Source organism: Cavia porcellus, unplaced genomic scaffold (assembly GCF_034190915.1).
Source record: "Cavia porcellus strain 051 isolate PalLab524CR breed Dunkin Hartley unplaced genomic scaffold, mCavPor4.1 scaffold_7, whole genome shotgun sequence".
NCBI classification, from domain to species: domain Eukaryota; kingdom Metazoa; phylum Chordata; class Mammalia; order Rodentia; family Caviidae; genus Cavia; species Cavia porcellus.
Window position 1 is genome coordinate 89,316,254 of NW_026947490.1, and position 23,387 is coordinate 89,339,640.

Sequence of the window (23,387 nt, forward strand, 5' to 3'; positions counted from 1 at the left end):
AAATTTGCTACTTCTTTATTAAATTTACATGCCTTTACCTTCCTATCTTTTGATCTCTGTAAATGGAGTGATTTGGTTCTATTCAATGATTTTTAAAAACCCTTTTGTATTGCAGAGACAACACAGAGCTAAAAATGAAAAGTTCCTTACACTTTGCTTGCATTATATAATATAGTGTTTTAAGATATGCTTTATAAATAATTTTCACAAGTACCTGAATAACAACAAAAAAGAACAGTATTAAAAAAAAAAGACCTAGGTAAGTCACAAACCTGAGTTCGTAAAATTTCATTCTTTGACAACTGCATATCACCAGTCAATTCTTTCACAACAATGCCCAGTGGCTCTAGACGTTTGCTGAAGTAGTTAGTCATCTCAGCTGCCAAGGCTTTCATTGGCGCAACATACACAATCTGTACCAAAAACAAAAACAAAAACAAAAACACTGGCTTCATGAATGAACAAAAGCTTTGAAAAGTTATTTGTTTCAAAGAAGCCAAAACAAGTAACAACTTACTGTGAAATATGATTCTAGCTATTTCCTGTAAAAACATTTAACAGTGATATATGAAAAGTACTAATCTTTGTTGGCTAAGTATGCAGCCATTTAAAGGAAAACAAATGTGTTCACAAAGGCTTATCACCTTGTAAATTGCTTCTGCTTTAAAGTGAAGTGTATTTTCATAGCTTTTCACAAGACTAATATGATTTACCTAAAACAAATAGTGACTACTTTTAATAGCAATGAAGTAAATCAAGAGGCATTCTTTTTTTTTTTTTTTTGTCTTTTTCATTTTTATCGGTACCAGGGATTGAACTCACGACTGCCTGCTTGAAGGCAGGCGCTTATGCCGCTGAGCTAAATCCCCAGCCCCCAAGAGGCATTCTTTACAAGACTTCAAGTACAATAAATATGACAGAAACTTCTATATTTTATAGAATATATATAACTATAAGCTCACTTTAATTTCTTCAAACACAAAAAACCCGTTGCCTAGTTTCTACTTCTCTCACCTTAAACTCATTCTTTTTGATAACACCTTGCTGAAAATGCTGGCGAATTTCATGCAAGATTGTAAGCATCGCAATATTGGTCTTTCCGGCTCCAGTAGGGGCACAAATCAGCATGTTCTCATTGGTGTTGTAGGCCGTCTCGAACACTATTGACTGGATTCTATTGAGTCTTCTCATTCCTTTAAAAGCCAACTGTCCTATCTTTAAAAAGAAAAGGCATTATTATCTCATGATAGATAATAACATGAAGAACTATTCCAAAATATTAAATAAAAACATTAATTCTCTTTGGTTACAAAAAGAAACTACTTTGTTCAGTTTCTCACTGAGTCTTATATTAAGTCACAATATATGTACAAAGGACTAATACCTAGAATATACTATGAAGAACTCAAACTAGATACTCCGCAAATAAAACACCCAATCAAAAAAAGGGCATCTGAAATGAATAGACACATTACAAGAGAAGGATAGATGGCCAAGAAATACAAATAACGACAACATTTCCAATCATTAAAGACATGTAAATTAAAAGAGCATCACAAGTTCATCATACTCCAAAAACAATGGCTAATATCAAGAAATCAAATGATAACAAAAACTGGGAAGCTGCAAGGGAAAAAAGGAATCCTTACTGATAGGAATACAGCACTATGGAAATCAGCATAGAAATTCCTCAAAAATCTAAAACCAGAAATTCCACTTGAGTGTCAAAACTTAGCAGATAGTAACTATTATGAAAAACTGTGCTTCAACATATTGAAAAATCTGGAAAAAAAGAGATTCTGAATCTTATAAATTACCAAACTAAACCAAGAAGAAATAAAAATTTTGAACAATCCAATGACAAGCATTGAAACCGAGGCAATAATAAAAAGAAAAAGGAAAAGACCCTACCAACTCAGAAAAGCTGAGAAACTGATAGATTCGCCGCTGAAATCTACAGGACTTTAAGGAGGTTGTACCCTAATTACTCCTCAAACTCTTAATGAAATTGAAAAAAAAAAAAAAAAAAAACAGTGCTTGCAGACCCATTTCTGGAATCAGCATTACTCTACTGCAAACTAACTACAAAAAATAGAAGACAATCTCCTTAATGACCACGGATTCAAATATCCTCAAGAAGACACTGGCAAATAGAATGCAGTAAGTAATTAAAAGAATTACACAGCACGACCAATTAGCTTTCATCTCAGAGCTACATGGATGTCAATAAATAATAATTATAACAACAAAAGAAAGGACAAATGGTCATAAAAATCAATGCAGAAAAATCTTTTGACAAAATCCAACATTCATTTACAATGAAAAAACAAACAAACAAACAGCCAGCCAAGTGTGGTGGCATATTCTTCTAATACCAGCACATGCCTGTAATCCCAACACATGGGAGGCTGAGGCAAGAGGATTGCCAGGAGTTTAAGGCCAGCCTGAACTATGTATCAAAATCATGTCTCAAAAAACAAAAATACAAATAAACAAAAAACCTCAAAGAAATAGGTACAGGAGAAACATCTCATTCTGATGAAAGCCAATTTATATCAAACTAACAGTCAAAATCATATTAAATGGGAAAAAACTGAAAGCTTTCCTTTTCAAATCAGCGAGAAGACAAGGATGTCCACTATTACTACTTCTGTTCAATGGGATTTTATAAAGAAAAAAAGTCAAATTATTACTTGTAGATGACAGGATCCTCTATATAAATATCACAAAATAATCCTTCAAAAGATTGCTAGGATAACTAAATTCAGCCATGTAGCAGAATACAAAATTCACACACAAAAATCAACAGTGATCCTACATACTAATAGGGAATTCAATGAGAAAGAAATTAAGAAAAAAACCCTCTCAAAATAGCAACAAAAATTTTGAATCTTTAAGAATTAACCTAACCAAATAAGAATAAAAGCTCTACAATGAAAATTACAGTACTCTCAAAAAGATATCAAGACTTCAGAAAACAGAAAGATATTCTGTGTTCCTGGACAGGCAAAAATGGAAAGATATTCTGTGTTCCTAGACAGGCAAAAACAATGCTGTTACAAGGGCCATGCTCCAAAATTTATGGAGAAATTTCATGCAATCTCAGTCAAAATACCAATAACATTCTTCACAGAACTAGAGAAAACAATCCTAAACTTCATATAGAATTGGAAGACAGTAAAAGCAGTCTAGGCAACAATAGTAAAACAGGAGACATCACAATACAAGATTTTAAGTTATACTAGAAAGCTATGGTGATTAAAAATGGCATGGTATTCTCACACACAGACACCAAAACAAATGACCAATCAATGGAACAAAAGGGAGCACGTAGAGATAAGCCCAGATATATTCAGTTATCTGATCCTTGACAAATGGGCCAAGGACTTACGGTGTATAAAACATAGCCTTTTGTGCAAATGGTGCTAGGAAAACTGGCTATGCAAAAATACAGAAGATTGAAGCTGGACCTATATCTCAGTATCATGTACTAAACTAAAATCAAAATGAATCAATGATCTAAATAATAGCACGAAGAATTGATTTACTGAAAAATTAAATACACAAACTTGAAGTCATAGGGGTAGGACTTTTTTGTTTTAACAGAATTCTAATAGTACAAGAAATGACAGTATGAGTAAACAAACGGGATTATATCAAATTAAAAAGTTTCTGCAAAGCAAAGGAAGCAATCAATTATGTAAAGACACAATGTACAGAATATGAAAACATTTTTTGCCAATTATTCTTCAAAGGACTAATATTTACTATACATAAATAACACAAAAAATTAGACCCCCACAAAATAAAAGACCCAATAAAAAATGGGAAAATGAAATGAATAGACATTTTTCAGAAAGAGGTATAATTGGCAATAAACATGAAAAAACTGTTCAATACTGTCAGCCATTAGAGAAACACAAGTTTTAAAAAACGCTTAAGATTTCACCTTACACCAGAAAACATGACAATCACTAATAAATCAAACAGTAACCAACGCTGTCATGGCTGCAGTGAAAAAGGAATTCTTCTACATTCTTGGTGGAAATATAAACTAGTACAACCACTATGGAAATCAATATAAGGCTTCAAAAAAACTAGAAATAGTAATTATTGACCCACTTATTCTCCTTTCAGCTATTTTGCAAAAGAAAGTTAAAGGTCATATTACAGCAATACAAGCATATTGATGTTTACAGCAGTATAATTCATAATAGCGAAATCTTGGAAGCAGCATATATGTTCATTAATAGACAAATGATTAAAGAAAAAGTGCCACTTACATATAATGGAATGCTACATGGGTACAAAGAGAGATAAATTCAAAACACTTGTAAAAAAATGAATACACCTTAGAACAATGTTAAGTGAAATAAATCAGACATAAAAGCTGAAATTCAATATGGTTTCTCTCATTTCAGTAATCTAAAGCACAAATAAAGAGCAGAATAATAATTAAACTTAATAATAATAATTATAATGAAAATAGGGAACAATATAGGGATAGATGGAGGCCAATAGATGGCCAGGGAGGCGAAGGAGAATAAAAAGATCAAGTTATGTTAAATATCATGTTATGACTTGTGTAAATGTCCCACCAAAGCCTCGTGCAGTCATAGGTGGGGTTTTTTCAGAGGTGACTGAATCTAAAGTGTGTGACTGATTCATGGTGCAATGCTAGGATTAAGGGTGGGTGATTACTGTATCAGTCCACTGATTGACTGGTTTGGTACTGTCCTAATCTAAGTATCCTAAATAGAATACAAAGGAGGCAGAAAAAAGCTGCTAAGGCCCCTCTCTTGCTTGCTTTGCTACCTCCTGACTGTGATGAACTGTTTTTCCACCGCAATGCCTCTCTGCCCTACCACCCTGCCTTGGAGCCACTGATTACAGACCAAAACCTCTATACACTGTGAACCAAATAAACCTTTCCCCCTTTAATTTTGGATGTTGGGTATTTTGACTCATCAATGAGAAAAGTAACTAAGACATACACCGATTTCTTAAAATAAATGTAAACATAATGTATTGCAATCCATATATATAACATTAAAATACATTTATAATTTAAGAATATTTCAGAAAGCCTATTTTAAAAAATACAATATAAAAATAATAAAAACATCATGTCTACTAATATATCAGAGTGATCTTTTTTCGTGCCTAGAAACTTATAGGTAGGTGAACTAAATACCTGTGACTACACCTTCTAATTTCTTCATCAATACATATATACTGATCATTCAGCAGTGGAAAGCAATGCAACATACTTTTCAGAATGTTGATTCTGGGGACAAGTTAAAATTTGGCTTTACTACTACTTACACTGAAAAGACTAAAGATTTACAAATTCTATTTCCTCAACTGCAAGAGAAGGTTATTAGTATCACACAAGGAAATTATAAAGATTAACAACAGTATAGCTAACAAATATGGAATGTTAACTATAGGTCATGCATTGGGTATTTATCCTTTACATAAATTACCCTAATTATTTCTAATGACTTTACCAAATTGTTTCATAAATGAGAAAACTTAACCTTCAAAAGGCGTGTTTCAATTCACATAGCTGTAAGTGATGAAGCCAGGATTGGAAATCACATTCCACAACTTCAGAATCAGTGCTTAATCAGAAAATGCTTACAACCAAAGAGGTGACTGAGTTATTTAAATATGTTGAAATTAATAAATGTAACCACTAGGGTTATATGAAATGTTCATTTTTCTGAAAGTTCACTAAAATAATGCTGTAAATGACTACTGCAATTTCCAAAATCTCTTCATAGGTTTATTCCCACAAACATGAAATAGAGCATACAAAATAAATTTCAAATGTGATCATGTCACATTCTAGCTTAAAAACCTTCAAGACACAGAATACACAGTAGACAGGACTCCTTCCAATGTAAGCCCTTGATATTATCTCCCACTGATGACATTTACATACACCATGGTATTTTTGACTGTCTCTGTGTCTTTGCCCTAGCTAGTAAACCTTTCCCAAACCTGAAAACCTCTCCAATACTATAAACAATGATGATATCTATACTTCTCTGCATTTCAAAAGATTTAGGGAACTCCCATTTTTCCAGTCAGCTAGAGTTTTACACACTTCTCTTTGTACATTACCATTATAAACCTTAACCATAAATATTAAAATGATTTCTTTATACTGTATGTATATCTGGTCCACTGGATTAAAACCAAAGATTCTGTTAAATTACCTTTTGTATTAACACCAGTATCTAGTGGATTGTCAGAAACATAACGAGCTGCTAAATAAATTTTTATTAAATGATTTTATGCTGACTATGTGCAAAAATTTTAAATGAAGGGAAAAGTTTTAAAATATATGCACTGCATATATAACACCCTCCCAAAATTGTAAAATAAATTTAATAAAAATACATAGCAATTCAGCAAAAAAAAAAATCATATTTAACTTTCAATAAGAAGCTGATTGCTCCTGAAGGTTAAAGAATAAATATCAGAAAAATATGCTAACCAACAATACTTGCTACATAAACAGAAGTTTATCGTATACTATTCAATTCAATAAACATTTAATTTGCTGAGACAAACCCCAGCTTCACCCTGTGAGTCAGTGTCATTCGTAGAGTGAGGGTAGAGAAAAGGCCACACCAAGAAACAAGCCCAGTCTGGGAACAAGTGCTATGTGCAGGCCACTGATGAACTGAAACAGACAGACCTCAGCCTCTCCCCATGGATCAGTGCCATTTGCAGACTGGGGATAGAGAGAAGGCCACACCGGGAAGCAAGACCCTGGTCTGGGAAATCATGCCATGCGCAGCCACCACCGGAATGGACACATCCCAGCTCCTTCTGACACACTGGCTGGCAAACAAGAAGTACCAAGCCCCTGCCACCTGCCATAAGCGGCTGGCGTATCCAGAGAAACACAGGCTGTGATGATAGCTATGGAAGTGAAATGCAATTGGATGTCTGTAGTGCTTTGGTGTTTCAAGAATATTGCAGCTCTAGGGTCAGTGGTTCAATCATGGGTTCAGGGAATAGTGGAACGCAGTGTGGCACCTAGGGGCAATCTCCTGAGGGTTGCAACCACTGTTGATTCCCTATGGTCTTGTTATGGAAGCCCTATATTGTTTCCCTTAGGGGGCTGGGTTTCATTTTCTTTTGTTTTATTTGATTATGTCAATTCTGATGCAAGAGCATCTATTTCAAAGATAGCAAGATATGGTAGCCATTTTGGATTTATAATTGACTTGCTTTGAAGTACTTTATTGCATTCATTATTTTGTTTGTATTCTATTCTGTTCTGTTTGATTTTTACTGTGTCCAAAGTTATGTGCAGCTATTTTGAAGACATGAAGAGGCATTATGGTAACTCTTGCTGATTTCATAGTGATTTGAAGTCCTGTATCTCTTTTTTCTTTGTTTTTTTTTTTTTTTTTTGGTACCAAAGATTGAACTCACGACCTTGCGCTTGCAAGCAGGTGCTTATACCACTGAGCTAAATCCCCAGCAAGTCCTGTATCTCTTATACTGGTTTGTTTTGATTGATTTTACTGTTTTAATCTCTTTAAAATGAAATAAAAAAATAAACAATTACTGCATACATCAATGCTGGTGAACCTAAGGCATGTGTGTCGCAGTAAGTTGTTCGTTATCACTGACAGCTCTAAAAGGTTCACCATCACTTGTTTACATATTGTTTACCAATGGACTAAAAACTGCTGACATAAATATCCATTTCTATTAAAAATATCTAATATCCTTAAAATAGATTAACAAGGTTTAAAATGGGAAAAAGGCATTCAAAACTCCATTGCATCGTTTTAGATTCTATAATAAAGATATGAACTATGTTAAAGATATGAACTATGTGCTGAGGTACTTAGGGCTAAAGGAGTAATTATAAACCCACTTCACATTAGAAGGAACGGAGTACTGGTAAATACCTCTACGTAGTGAAAAGTTAGCAGCCGTGTGATGACATGGGATGAAGGTCAGAAGGCCAGAATGTAAAAGGGAAAGATGGCCAAGACCAGATTACAGAGCCATATATGGCATACCAAGGTGGCTTTCTTTCACTCATGCAACAAATTACAAAATGAACATCTATCACTATACAAGGACAACTTCAACTTCTGGTGATACAGCAGGGAGAAACTTTATATTTCATATCCCTTTAAGGAGGGAAAAATACTATAATTCCACTGAAGATATTGTGGGGAAAATATTCAGATCTTTAGATCTGAATTTTAAGAGAAAAAGAAGGAGATTAAAGTGAGTGTTTAATACAGAAAGGAAACTGAGCAGAAGCAAGGACAAAAATTACACGATCACCTCAATATATTCAGGAAAAGACTCAAAAACCCAGCATCACTCATGATATAATAAAATCCTGAAGAAAACAGATATGGAAGAAGTCTTTCTAAATTCTGTGTAAAATAAGTTAACAGATATTGGATAAATATTTAATACATACTTCTAGGAATAAAGTGCATAAATTTTTATATGAGAATTTTGACCTCCATCTTTGGTTCTCAGAAGTCTTTTTTGTTATTTGCCCTCACACAAGTACACTTAATACAGTACTCTAAGAATATGGAAGTCATAAGTAATTAGTCACAAGACTAAACTTCGTCTAGATTTTAAGGAATACCTTTATAGTTGAACATAACTTAAAAGCCTTGCAAAATTTCATTTTTGAAAGCAACATGTCTTTCAAAAAATTCATCTATTTCCAGTCATAATGGAGCAAGACATAAATAAACAGGACTGGATCCACAACAGAAATACGAGTGTTAGCAAAGGGAATGACTTCTATAATCTCACTAGAGGAGTACATTAAGAAATCTGTTGGTCATAATGCACTTGTGTGAAGGCAAATAACAAGACTTCTGAAAAGCAAAAATGGAAGTCAAAATTTTTACATAAAAGTTTATATGCTTTATCTTTAGAAAAATGTATAAATATTTATCCAGAAATTGCATGAAAACTTTAGGTTTTCTAATAAAAATCAATGCTGTGTTTGTAGAACAAATCATTTCTAATTCAATATCATAGAGCTCATTTATTTAAGGAATATTTAATCCATAAGTATGCAAATGAAGTTAAAATCAATGTATTCTGATTTTACCTCAAAAATGCATAATTACTTAAGTGAATTGATAACATAAATATACAATAGAAATTATGTAGATTAAAAATTTCAAAGACACTTTTCAGAGGTCAACATGAAAAAAAAAATCAAGATTTTAAAGTATATACCCAAGTGCTCAACTTTCCTAATTACCATGTGATTTTTTTAATTATAGGAATAATTACATAATTACATTTTTGACATATTCAATGTCATATTATGAATTCAGCAAAATAACCAAGAATGTAAAATCACAAAGCAAAAAAGAAACCACATACACATTAAATGAAAAATATTCTGCTGGGGATGCTGGCCACAGAGCTCAGTTACCCTGGATTCAATGGCCCATACAAACAAATGAAAATACAATCCTACCAGAAAAGAAGAGGGGGAATCAATACAATACTATGCAGCAGCTATACTTTAAAAACTACATTAAAAACCAGAAGGGAGTACATGTACAAGCAGAGCTTTTCCTGTGCTTATCTCCCTTCACTATCGCACCTCCTCCTGCGGTGGCGCACACAGCACCTTTTATTTCCATCTTGCCTCATTATTGCGGGCAAAACATGCAGGTAACAAAAAGTCTCATATTTCACAGAAGCAAGCCACACTGGTTTCTCTAATTCTTATCCTCTAGAAATCCACCTGATCTCTCAGTAATGGTTTCAGAAAAACAACACTCTACTACAAGTAATGAGAGACTGAATATTGGATACACTGGTCATAAAGAAATCTTAGTAAGTCAGAGTATATATTAAAAAAACAACAGTGACAAGTTGAACAACCCTAGTTTGTATCCCCACTGTCCACTGTAAATATAATGCAAACCATAAATACAAATTTTCTAATGGAAACCTTAAAAACATAAAAATAAGTGAAATTAATATTAAAATATTATACTTAACCCAATGTATCTAATTATATTTTAAGTATGTAAAAAAAAAGGTTACCTTACAATTCTGTATGTGTGAGATATTAGTGTAGTCTGTACTTAAAAGTACATCTCAATCCAAGCTACATTTCAATTGCTCAACAGCCTAACAGCCGTAAACTTCTGCTCTAGAAAGCACCTAACTGATGTTTCAAATGAGTAACACAGCAAATTACATTGCAGGAAGGACTGTAGGATAACATCCAAAATTCTTAATATTGTCTGAAACATGACGACAAATGGTTAAAACTCTGAGCAATAAAATTTCTTGACATAATCCTGCCCAGAACATACTAGGCAGTCACAAGGTATGCTACCACAGGTTAGAAAGAGCCTAATATGAACATAAATTTAAGACCTTTGTAATGAGCCTTGACTCATCTTTTCTCTGAGATAATGTGTACAGATATCTTACTTAAAAATAAAAGGGCTTCTAATGAGTAAATGGCCTTGTCAATTTGCAACTTTAAATAAAGGAGCAGCAAGAATCAGACAAGCCAGAAAAAGCATTTGTATTACACCAGAACATCTGCTGCGCAGACCCTTTCCCAAAGTCCTCAAGCCCTTATACAAGCCCCAAATCTCTCACCCAGCTCTTCAACTCCTTTCCTAGAAACTCCTCTCCTGATCCTCTTGATGGCATATTCAGATCTGAATAAACTTGTCTTTTTTGACTCTGGTCTTAATTATTTTTAGGCATGTAGGACAGGCCATCCAGCAGGGTGTGAAAGATCCTACTATAATATGGAAGTCACAGAATCCAGATTAAATTTTTTCAATCTCACAATACTTTGAGGAAGAGAAACAACATTAGTTTTTTTTCATAGCTTCTAATTCTCTGTAGTTATCCTTAAAAAATATAGAAAAAAAACCCTGCCCCCCAAAAATTAAGTAATTATTTATCTAATTCATAGTGAAATTAGTATTTTTCTTTTTCAAACTTGACCAAATCACTCATCCTTATTTATACATTTTAGCCCAAAATATAAAAGAGTTAGGTCAGAATATCTACTATTTATTATATTAGTCTCAAGATAAGTATCATTACTCACCTGTATTAAAGACTGACAAATACTTCGTCTAATTAAATGCAATTTCTTGTATTTTTATAGTACTAAATAATACGTACAAGGAGTTATTTTCTTCTGGAATATGAAACTACTATGGGGTTTTTATCTTTGTCTCCCTAATTCATAGCATAGCACAATGTATAAGGTAATATAATACTCAGTAATTTTAATGCTTGCTTTAGTTTAAGCACATTATTAAATTGCAACCATCATGTGAGTTTCACTGTTGATTAATTTTTATAACCAATATTTAAGAAAATCCATGTTAAGCATAATGATTATCTACAGCAGGAGTTTGAAATCAATTTTTCTGTTCATATTATGCATGAAGTCTCATAACTATTCAATGAGATGTCATAAATGTTAGTCAAACTATCCTTTTATATGGTCACTTTTCAGTGAAACGCAAACTTATACTGGCTTATGCTACATTTGTTCAGCGCATCAACCAACCAAACAGATACTGCTTCATAACACACTTTTTACAATTTGTAGGAAAATGGATGTACTTGAGACCATATATTAAATGAAATAAATCAGACATACTAGCTTAAATATTACACTCTCTAATATATGAAAAGCCAGAGCAAAAATAAAGTACAAAATAGATGTTAAATAATAGGAAGTAGGGAAACCAAACGTTCTTAGCAGAGAAAAGGATCAAGAGACAGCAGGAGACAACAGGAAGGGAAGGTATGGATAAAAAAAAAAAAAACAATTGGGATGTGTTATTCACACATACCAACTCTGCACAAATAAGGTAAACATCATACCAAAAGAAAGGAAAAAAAAGGAACAGGAGGAAATGAATGATGGGTAGAGGAGGAATGGAAGGGAGAGAAAGGGGATGAAAACGGAATTATGATGTTCCAGCTTCCCACAAGGAATGCAAACATTCCATAGTACACATGTTTGTAATTAACTACAACAATAAAAAAAAGAAATAAAATCTCCTGATACTAAGATAACATTAGAAGTTAAACACTTATCACACAATTTTCCACCTAAGAATACATAAAAACTGTAGACAGAAATACTTAGTATTCTATCTTTTCTATTTATCCTCAAAGATTAATTGGTTTTACCTAATTTGAGTCTGATTTTATATATATTTTAAATCTCTCTATATATGGAAATTTTATCAACATGTACTATTATTTTAAAATAGTACATTTACATAAACTTCCACATCTAAAGGTAACATACTATTTCTGAGAGACTTTCTAAAACCTAACAAAAATATGTGTATTTGTTTCAGGTTTTGGAGAAGTACAGGAAATTCTAGGGAAACCTTGTAATCCAATTAGGGATTGGCCCTCCTTCCAGACATAAATGAATTGTTCAACTAAACTCTTGATCAATGAACATATTTCATAAAGGAGGTAATCCCTAACTAGTCAGCTATGAAATTATCTTAGTAGTTTGACCACAAAACTTTTTAAAAATAGAAAATAAAATATTGAAAGCATTAGTATCTTTGATAAAAGTATAATTTCATGGAAATTTTCTGGTTTAAGTATACTAGTTACAATGAAAAATGACTTTTATGTGAGCTCTAATCAAAGAAGCTTAAAACAATGTTACAAATAAACACTTTCCAATGAAAATAAATGCGTTCTTTGAAAATGTGGACCCATATCATATGCGGGACATATACTTTTAGTCTAGTAATTTAGTTATCCAAAAATAACCTTAATTTTTGTCAATTGTTATCACTCATCAGAAATATGAAATCAAAAACTAAGAAATAATTCAAATTTCAATGAAGCACTACTTGAACAAATGAAGACATATCAACACAATGGAATTCTATATATCTATTTAAAAAATCAAGTTTTCCATTTTCAGTTATGGCAAAAAAAGTGAGGTGAGGAAAAGCATTATAATATTTTACTGTCGAAAGTTAGAGATAGAAATAACAGAGAATAATTTGCATTTGATGAAGTACTAACAGCATATGTAAAATTCAAGAGTTGTTATTAAAGAGAGAGGGCTGAAGTCCTTGGTAGAAAGAGAACATGGATTAATAGGAACATTTATTATATTAGAGTTTCTAGTCTTCCTTTAAACCTAAGGATAATAGAACTATCCCTATTTCAATTAAAAGAAAAAAGAGACACATGCAAAAATACAACTCATCATGTTAAAAATAGAAAAACTAAGAAAGTACCTGGTTAAGTAGAGAAATATAAATAATGAGCTCTCAAGTACACATATTTAAATTTGTTTATTATGCCCAGAGCTTTATACTCCAGAGACAAAAAGGAAAACTGAATTACTCCTCTGATGGCTTTTCATATTATTTTAAATCATACATTCTTTCTCACTTAATATTTTCCGCAATATTATCTTTTTAGGCTTTAACATCCTACTTCATTAAAGGCTTCTCAAAAGTTGAAGAAGGGAAGAAAACAGCTGGCCTTCCTCCCACCTCCAATACCTATGAAAGTAGACCTGTGACTTTATCTAAGTTTCTACGGCTTCAACAGAAGACCGTATCTGTTCTTAACCTTAACTGTATCCTGCTGTTAACTAAAATGTATTCTCTTTGACTATTCACCATTTACTGAAGGTTGCCTACCAAGAGTCAGATGTGAAGATTTCTCTCTCCTCAAGAACTTGCACTGCAGCAGATGAATCTGAACTACCATTAACTTGATACATAAGCCCAATGTAACTTTTTTTTCCTATACATATATACGTCATAACACTTTAAAGGAAGCAGAGAAAATCTGATATACTACTTTACTACATGTGCCAACTGAAAATTAGATAATCTGTAACAAGATAAATAAATTAATATAACATAAAACTAAAATGTTACATTTTGTCTTGAATTACAGATAAATACATAAAATAAATAGCTAGGTAAGAATAAATGGCCAGTCAATGGCATAACAAGGATTAGAACAAGTATACAGTGAATTCTCATACTAATTTTCTAATCAAATAATTTAGCCTATACAATACAAAATCAACAAAAAATACTGATATCACTAAGACTCAAAATATAAAGAATCTGAAACTTTAAAAAATCTGATTTTAAAAATCAACATTTTCTAAAACATTGATTGCTTTTTTTTTTTTTTTAATCGGTACCGGGGATTGAACTCACAACCACCTGCTTGCAAGGCAGGTGCTTATGCTGCTGAGCTAAATGCCCAGCCCGATTGCTCTTAATAATGTTTATACCTTTAAAGGAGTCACCTGTATATAATTAACATAATGAACGTAGCGCTTAACTTAAAAATTAAACATCAAAAAATGTATTAAGTGAAATAATTAAACAAGAACAGTACATATATACATATAAGTTAAATGTCCTTAAATAGAAAATTGGAGTAAGTAGTTTATAACATTCTCCATGAATTATATTAATATATACAATGATAAAAATATATGTACTTATAGAAAAACATGCCTATCAAGTAATTATAAAATGTCATAAAACAATACAGTATAACTTATAATACAGAAAATCCTGAAAATATCTAACAATTTAATTGATGTTAGAATTATAAAAAAACATTCATTTTCAGTGTTACAAATTTAGATATTACCTTTTTTTCTAATTAACAGATATTATAATCAGGCCCAGAAGAATGTTTTTCTGAAGGTAGCAGATAAGAAAGGTGGATAAAAAAACATGGCACCATAAAATTATTTATATGCAAACATGACAATGCTACCATGAAACCAATAGTATACTTACTAGAAATACATACTAATAAAAATATTTTTGCTTAGATAAAAATATTTCTCTTATGAGTAAAGAAATGAAAAAGCCTATTCTGTACTGCCTTAATGCATTCAAACTAATTTTCAATTCTTATTTTTTATATTAGATAATAATTCATTCATCATTTTCGTTATATGAGCTCTGTATCTTCAAAATAAAACATCAAATTTCCAATTTGTTCTCTCTCTTATAATTTCACTGAAAAATTATTACATTCTGTTTACTAAAAGACAAAAAAGACTGTATGGTCACTGTTATTTTGTCTGTACTAGAGTCATGTGTCTTGGCGTCTCAGGATACTAATTTATTTTGAACAAGATAACCTGGGTGGAGGAAATTAAGTGTTAGTAACAAGATACCACAAAAGGCTTCTTTAGCACACTATGAACTCACTGAGACTGTAAGATTTCGTGAAAAACAAGTTAGTTATTTTCTCAAATCAAGCTGTGCCAAACATTACTGCATAAAAAAGCAGTAAGAAACCCACTAATATGATCAGAAATTGCAATGCATAACTTATAATTCTTTTATATGACTTAACTGAATGAATTTACACCATTTAAAATATTACTTGAAAACAATTAATATGCCTATAAATACCAATTCCTGAAAGTTCCCTCACACTGAAGATCACCCATTGAAGAGGCATACTCAAAAAAGGTCAGGTAAATAAATAGAAATTCCAAATATTCTACTACCTAATGATAAAATGATAAATTACTGCAGTCTTTGAAGGAAAAAAAATAACCCTACAAACACAGCAAAATAAACCAAAAAAAAGCATTTGGTAAGGTGGTCAGAGAGGAGATTAACCTCTCAGGAGGGTAAGATGTACTTATTCTCAGGTATGCTTTGAATGAAAAGCTGAATGCTGAGGAAAAGTGAAGAAAAAGTACTCACGAGGTTTTTAAAACAAACTTTTGGCTGCCCAATCATGACAATATCTGGCGATAAACAATCCAGGGTTTTTCCAGCACACTCTTAACAGTAATTCAACCTGTCAGATGTCACTGAAACACCCTCACTAAAGTGCTGTGCCGATAGCAACATTCACAATGCACCAGCCAGCAGTACAAGTACAAATCAGTTTATGCCTAGTTACAGGTTTAACCTGAAGCCTTTTTGGATTGCTTCCCTTTAAGCAGTAACACTCCAATAAGTAAAGATTAGTATCACAAAGTAAATATTACAGTGGTACCTCAGTTCACGAACTTCTTTCTTTCCAAAAGTCTGGCTGCAACTAAATTACAAGCAATGACACATTGTATACTTAAAACCAGCAGGTGGAATGAATTCTAAGAACATAATCATGGAAAGAATTAAATTCCCTGAACCAAGGTACCACTATATAATTACATCTGCAAACTCCAGAAACATGAATAAACCTTAGGCCAAAAGTCTGGCGGCTTAAGAAGTAATACACTGTTTTCATAATACAGATAAATTCATACTGGCTTTACATATATCTGTCTCTTTCTCATTTAAATGTTGTAACTTAAAATTATTTGCTTGGTATTACAAATAGTCTGGTCCAAATTATGGTATTTGATTTCAGACAAACAGCTGTGACTCTAATCATGGCAATAAAATGGAAGCAAAAAAGCCTCTGTCAAATTATGTTGAATCCCACAAAAGAAATGTCATTTTAAGTTCCTTGGCTGATATTTGTGGTAATAATTGGTTTCAACCCTGATCTTAACCTTTAATTTGTTCAACTAGCATGCTTGAAATCTTTGAAAGGGCAAAGTATTTTGGCACTTATATGGTCAGATTTACAAAATGTTCACAGATGCTGAAGTACAGCTAACTTAATTCAAAAGTTTATTGTGTACATAGGACTTTAAACTTCCTAAATCTTATTAAAGGATATCATATTCAACATACATCTCTTTAAATAAGAAAATTATATTATCAAAAATCTTAATTTGTCAGGGATGTAGCTCAGAGCACAACATCTGCCTGGCAAGCACATGGCCCACAGTTCAATTTCTGGTAGAAACAAAGAAGAAAGAACGAAAGAAAGAAAAAGAAAGAAAGAAAGAAAATCCTCAATAGAATTCAGAAATAGTTCCACTAGCATTTTTATCTCACAATACAGAAATAAGGAATTACGACTTTCAGTCAATAATTCACTTAATATAAGTAATAAAAAGCACAACACAAAAGTATTAATGACTTATTTAGCATAGATAGCTTAATACACAAATATATGTGTGCATGTGTACTTCAAAGTTTAAAACATACTTGCGTATTGATTTTCTGCTCACTGATTTTGTTTTGTTTTGCTTTGTTTTGTTTTTAGTACCGGATAGTGAACTCACAACCTTGCACCTGCCAGGCAGGTGCTTATACCACTGAGCTAAACCCTCAAGGTATTGATTCTCTAGAGAACAGAGATTTTAATATACCTATTTTAACTGGTACCTTTAAAATTTTCTAATCGTTTAAATATCAAATTTAAGAAAATAATTTTCATATTTATTTATGGAAATTAATTAAAGCCACTATTCAAATATGACAGTGTGATATTAGGAGTACAAGGCCAAATAGTTTCATCAATCTTTTTCTCTCAAAAAAACCCTCAACCTTTAAACAGTAAAGGTATTACCTAAACTTAGTATTGAAGGACAATTCTAAGAAGCTTTTTCAGTTCTACAAAGGAGACACAGGAACTATCTTTAAATCTAAGAGTTCCTAATTTTAAAGATAATCTAAACTTGGTGGTGATGCAGGCCTGTAACTCCAGCACTGGGAAGGTAAAGCAAGTGAATCCCAAGTTCAAGTATGCCTGGACAATTTAGCAAGATCCTGTCACAAAAATAAAAAATAAGAAAAATGCTGAATCCCCTATGTTGCAAAAACAGACAAACAAGAAGAGTAATACAATATAAACTTTAAAGCAAGATTTAAAAGCATTTTTTAAAAAAGGAGAGGGAAATATCAAAATCAATATACATTTATACAGGAAAATATAATGATTATAAAAATACAAAATACACATTAATACTGAATCCTATGCATCAGCCTCTCAACAGGGTGAAAGAGGGGGGCATTTATATTTACACTGAATATCTTACCTTTAAATTTAAGGTCTTCTGCTTCCCTATAAAAGATCTGAAGCTAATAATGAAGGTTCCAAATACACAGAACACAAAACTCTAAAGTGTATAGGAAATACATAATCCCAGACTGCTGGAAAGTAGTTTGGCTGTGAATGTGTACTGAGCAGGCTGGGACTTTTGGGAACAGCTTCATCACACTCAGGGTACCAGCTGAGGGTACATTTTAAAATGACAGATTTTATTTTACAGCCGCAGGTGATCATCAACAACAAACAAGACTGAGAAGAGAGATCTTAACTTTCCTAACTTACCCCAAGCCTAATGCAATGATTGGTTTTTGTCTATTTTGCACTAATTTAACAGAATCTACTCTAAAAAGAATAAACTGAAGTTTACAAAAAAAAAAAAAAACTTCTAAAAAGTAAAAGTTCTTCTGAAAAGTTCTTTCAAACCTGTTTTAAAACATTTTGTTTGAACTTCCTGGGTACTGTAAAAAGCAAAACCAGCCAGGCATGGTGGCGCATGCCTGTAATTCCAGCACTCAAAAGCTGAGACAAATGATTGCTGTTGAGTTTGAGGCCAGCTTGGGTTACACAGTGAGTATCAAGGCCAGCCTAAACTGCATAGTGAAACACTGTCTCAAAAAGAAAGAAAAAAAGAGAGAGAGAGAGAGAGACAGACAGACAGACAGAAAAAGACAGGCAAAACTTCAGGGAAGAAATCATTCAAGCTATGTAGGGAGGGGGTAGGAAGAGAAGGCATTAATAAAGCAATTAAGATCTGTCATGTACATGTACCAAGTACACACAAGTAATGTAAACATTACTCATCGCAAGTATATACACAGAAAAGAAAGGAGTTCAAGAGATGAGTAAAGCAAGAGGAAGAGAAGGGAAGGGGATGAAAACAGAAGCTGAGATGCATTATATACATGTACCAACTCCTTACAAGGAAAGTAAATATTATGTGTACTAGTGAGAAAAAATTCAGAAATTTCTTTACATATTAATTCTTATATATTTCAAATTATTCAAAATTAGAAAACCACTTTTCCATATAACTCTGAAATTTATCACAAATATGAGCTTGTTGAGAATGTAAAACAAGGTGACCATGTTTTTGTACAACGGATCAAATTTAAACTTGTCCTTACCTACTTGCTTTCAGAGTTTATGAAGGATTAACTAAAATGATACAATCTAATTTAATGAAAAAGTACCATGTAAAGAAATTAGTACCTTAGTTTTACTAACTTAAAGCTGTTTCTAACTTCAATAGTCACCTTTTAGGAATTCAAGTTATCCATACCAAAGTAATCTTGCTTATGAATGATTGCTTATGGAAAGATTCAAAGTGTGATTAAATAGCAAATCTTATCTGTCAATCTAAAAAAATGACCAAAAGAACAGTTTATACAAGCATTTCTTAGGCTCAGAATTTACTTATCACTTAAAATATACTACAGAGAATGATATATGCTATATATTTTCTATTTGTTAACTCATGAAACACCAAAAGTCCAGGGAGGAAAGCAAAATGCAAGGACATTATGTAACTTGATCTGTATTATCACAAAATGTGTAAAGGCTGAAGCTGCAAATTCAATATCAGTTCTCCATCCTTAACTGGGTAGCCAGTTTCGTAAAGGCAGGATCAAGGTCTAAACCTTGTCATAACTATGCCTCCTCACAAAATGTGTATTATCAATCAGGAGCTCAAGAAATGGCTATTGACAACAGATAATCTAGATTCTACTACTGAGAAGGAAATCTACAAGAGCAACACAATCATACCAAATATTTCTGCTTCCTGTAATAGGCCTGTGTAATTACAACACAGATATATTGGACGATACACACTAAATGCATTTTTAAAGCAATTTAAGATTCTCACAAGTTAGTTTCGAACTAGCTTGGTAGTTTAGCAGGTAGTTTTTCAAAGCAGCTGATGCCCTTTTTCTAGTTAGCTGTTTGCAAGTGTTCCCAGTAGACTTTTCAGTACTGCAAGCCTGTAAAGGTTTAGGGTATAGAGATAAAATTAATTCTTATCAAGAAAAGAAAACAAAGATAGTATTTATCCTCAAATGAGAACTAAACATTTCATATTTTTAACTATAGGACACTTTCATAACAAGTAACCACTATCTTCATATAATTTAATTTTATATAATTTAATTGCTGGAAGTAAAAATAAATGAATCTTATAACCTTATAATGATGTAAATCAGTGGATCAAATTTCTACATAACTAACTGGAATACAAAATATAATATACAATAGTACCTCAGTTCACAAACTTAATCCTTTCCACACAATCATGGAATGAATTCTGTGACCAGAATTACAGAAAGAATTAAATTCGTGAACCAAGGTACCACTGCATTATCAAAAGCTACACTACACAGGTAACAGAAAGAATGTATTAAAATCCCCAATTATTTTTTTCACAGTGATCTGAGCATTTTAAGTCTTTCCTCAAGAAGCAATTCTTTAAATAATATTCTAATAAACTAATGGCTTTCCTGACAGTGACCAAATTTCTATGATAAAAAATTTTGAAGATTCTATATATAAAGGGACACATGACAAAGACTAGTATTTTGTGTCAGGATTCTAGAATATTTTCAACATGAAATCACAAATTTTTGTCTCTGTATACCTAGCAGAAGCACTACTAAAAATTTATTGTCATTGCTCCAGATACAGCTCTATAATCCAAAGTAGTTAACAATTTAAGTCTCATGCTCTCCAAAAAGTCTTCACTAAGTGGTACAGCATATGATGATCTCACTGCTTTTCAATACACTGAATATGAGAATGACTGATTTTTTACTGAATGAATTCTATAGTACACAGTTGGTTAGTACCACAGATGCCTCTTATGTCCCTAATAAGGCTGCAAGCTCAGGGAAGGCAATGGAAGCATACTGTATCTCTTTTTGATGTTTTTTTCTTTTATGTTGTTTGCCGAAGTATAAGCCCATCAAAACTGTAAAATTCTTTTTTCTTTCTTTCTTACTTCCTTTACGTATTGATGCGAGGACTCCAGTAGAATGAGAAAATAAGTTAAAAGAAAGTTATCTCAAAAAAAATTCTGTGGTAATGCTGTAAAGTTCCATGGGCTAAAGAATAGCTTAAGAACAGCCACAGAGAAAGGTAACCTTAAAACAAATCACAATTAGATTGCAAATTTTTTTTTTTTTTGGAGACAGGGTCTCTCTATGCAGTTCAGGCTGGCCTTGAGCTCACTTTGTAGCCCAGGTTGGTTTCGAACTCACAATGGCCCTAGTGCTTCAGCCTCCCGAATGCTGGGATTACAGGCATGAGCCACCACACCTGGCTTGACTGCAAATTTCTCAAAAATAAAAATGAAAAGCAGACAGTGGTAGGATAATATGTTAAATGTGATGAGAAAATAACTATCTACCTAAAATTATACTGACTGCTTTTAAAAATAATAGTAAAATAAAGGCAATTTAATTCAACAAAACTTAAGAAATTTTTTGCAACTACCATATTCCCATAATGAAAATTTGGGAAACATAAGTGATAAAGAGCTGAGGATAGGGGCACATTCCTGTGATAACAGAGCTCAGGTAGGCTGAAATAAACAATTGCAAGTTTGAGCCCTGCCTAGTCAACTTAGCGATTTACAGGGATCCTGCCTCAAAAAGGTGGTAGGCAGGGAAGACCTGGGAATGCAACTCAGTGCAAAGGCCCTGTGTTCAATATCCAGTTTTAGGGAGGGAGGGAAGAGGGGGAAAGGTGGGAGTGAAAGGTGGGGAGTTTTAAATTAACTGGCAATATATAAAGATAAATTCAAATAATTGTTTAGTACAAGTTAATAACAAAACCAGTTTAAAAATAAAACTAAGAAAAATCTTGAATGTATGTCATAGTATCAAAGTTAGGAAGCAAACAACAAAAATATAAAACACTGAAAAATCTTACTTTGTAATATTTTATGTCTATTCAATGCAAGAAAAAGGAAAAACTCCATGTTTTAAATATGTATCAAAATATGATACTCAAAAACAGTGCAAATGACTTATACCTGTGGGACAGAGCCTATTTTAGATACATAGTGCATTAATTAATGCAAAATCCACAGATAATAAAAATGGAAGTTATATACAGAAACACACTCATTTATTCTCTAAATTTCTAAAAGTCCAAACCTATGTTTTAAAATATAATTTTCCTAGAACCCTAATTCCCTGACTCACTAAAGAACTCTTAACTTAAAACCTTTAGTTCCAAAGTATTAATTTTCACAGCTTTTGAAACAAAAGTCTATTTAGCTTCCTCTTCTGAAATACATATTCAAGTTTCTGGAGGGGGGCATATTTTACTATGATCCTAATCAATCAATTCATAGGTCCTAACATTAAAGAAATATAGTGTCCTATTATCACCTAACTACTCAAAAGTCTTATGAATTAACTGAAATTGTATTCCACTTGCTATTAGTATTAATTGAATAAATACACTGTTAATAAATTTACAAATCTATCATACATGTAGTTTCACGCAGTTCAAAATGAAAAACAGTACTGTAGAAGACAATCTGAGTCAAGCATTTTATACACACTAATAGATTGGACAGTATAGAGTTTAAGTAACATGTAACATCAACAATGTCACACTAGCAAAGTAATGTGGAACTTTCAGAGCTTTCAAGGACACAAGCAGCCCACTGTGGCATGAGTGCCATAGGTTCACTACCATTTGACTAACATTTCAAAACTCCTACATCAAATTCAGAATCAAATTTATTTTTCCAGGAAAAAAAATTAGAACTTGAAAACAAGTTTTACATAGACCAAATAACCTCTAAGACAAGTTGCATTCTCAGAGTTACAGGAAATGATTTAAAGGAATTTCCCTAAATGTATGACATTAAATATAAATCCCTTATCTGTCTTAATTTGACTATTATACTATTATATAGAAACACACTTATTTGAGAATGTGCATTATCAAAAGGTACAGGAATGTTCATTTAATGTTCATTCAGGAACTCTACATTCTAATGTAGTTCATGCTGGTATTATCAAAAATAGTATATAAGGGGCTGGGGATTTAGCTCAGTAGCATAAGCGCCTGACTTGCAAGCAGGCAGTTGTGAGTTCAATCCCTGGTACCGATAAAAAATGAAAAAGACCAAAAAAAAAAAATAGTATATAAGAAAGAATAATTAATAATCAGTGCTGGGGATGAAAAACCTGTGAAACAATGGAAATAAATATTTAAATAGAAGCTAGATTTAACAGTTATTTGCAGGGGAAGAAAAGCAATTTGTTAATAAGTTACGGCCCATAACTAGATGTGAGACGGAAATGTAGTAATGACAGGAATAATTATGCAAAAAATGAAAACATAGAGGACTTAAAATATTTAAATTGTTTTTACAATTAAAATATATCCCCTATATTGGGAAACTCAGCTCTAAAGGA

At 32.3% G+C, this 23,387-nt stretch overlaps 1 protein-coding gene across 6 annotated transcripts in view; it reads right to left on the reverse strand.

Moving 5' to 3' along the window:
- Ascc3 (activating signal cointegrator 1 complex subunit 3) overlaps positions 1–23,387 on the reverse strand; it is a 315,181-nt gene that overhangs the window by 224,371 nt on the left and 67,423 nt on the right. For all 6 annotated transcript variants that reach the window (XM_063253931.1, XM_063253927.1, XM_063253928.1 and 3 more), the window contains 2 exons: positions 1,015–1,215; positions 273–413 (listed from right to left, as the gene is read on the reverse strand). In XM_063253931.1, the coding sequence (XP_063110001.1) occupies positions 273–413; positions 1,015–1,215 (342 nt within the window). The remainder of the gene's footprint in view (positions 1–272; positions 414–1,014; positions 1,216–23,387) is intronic.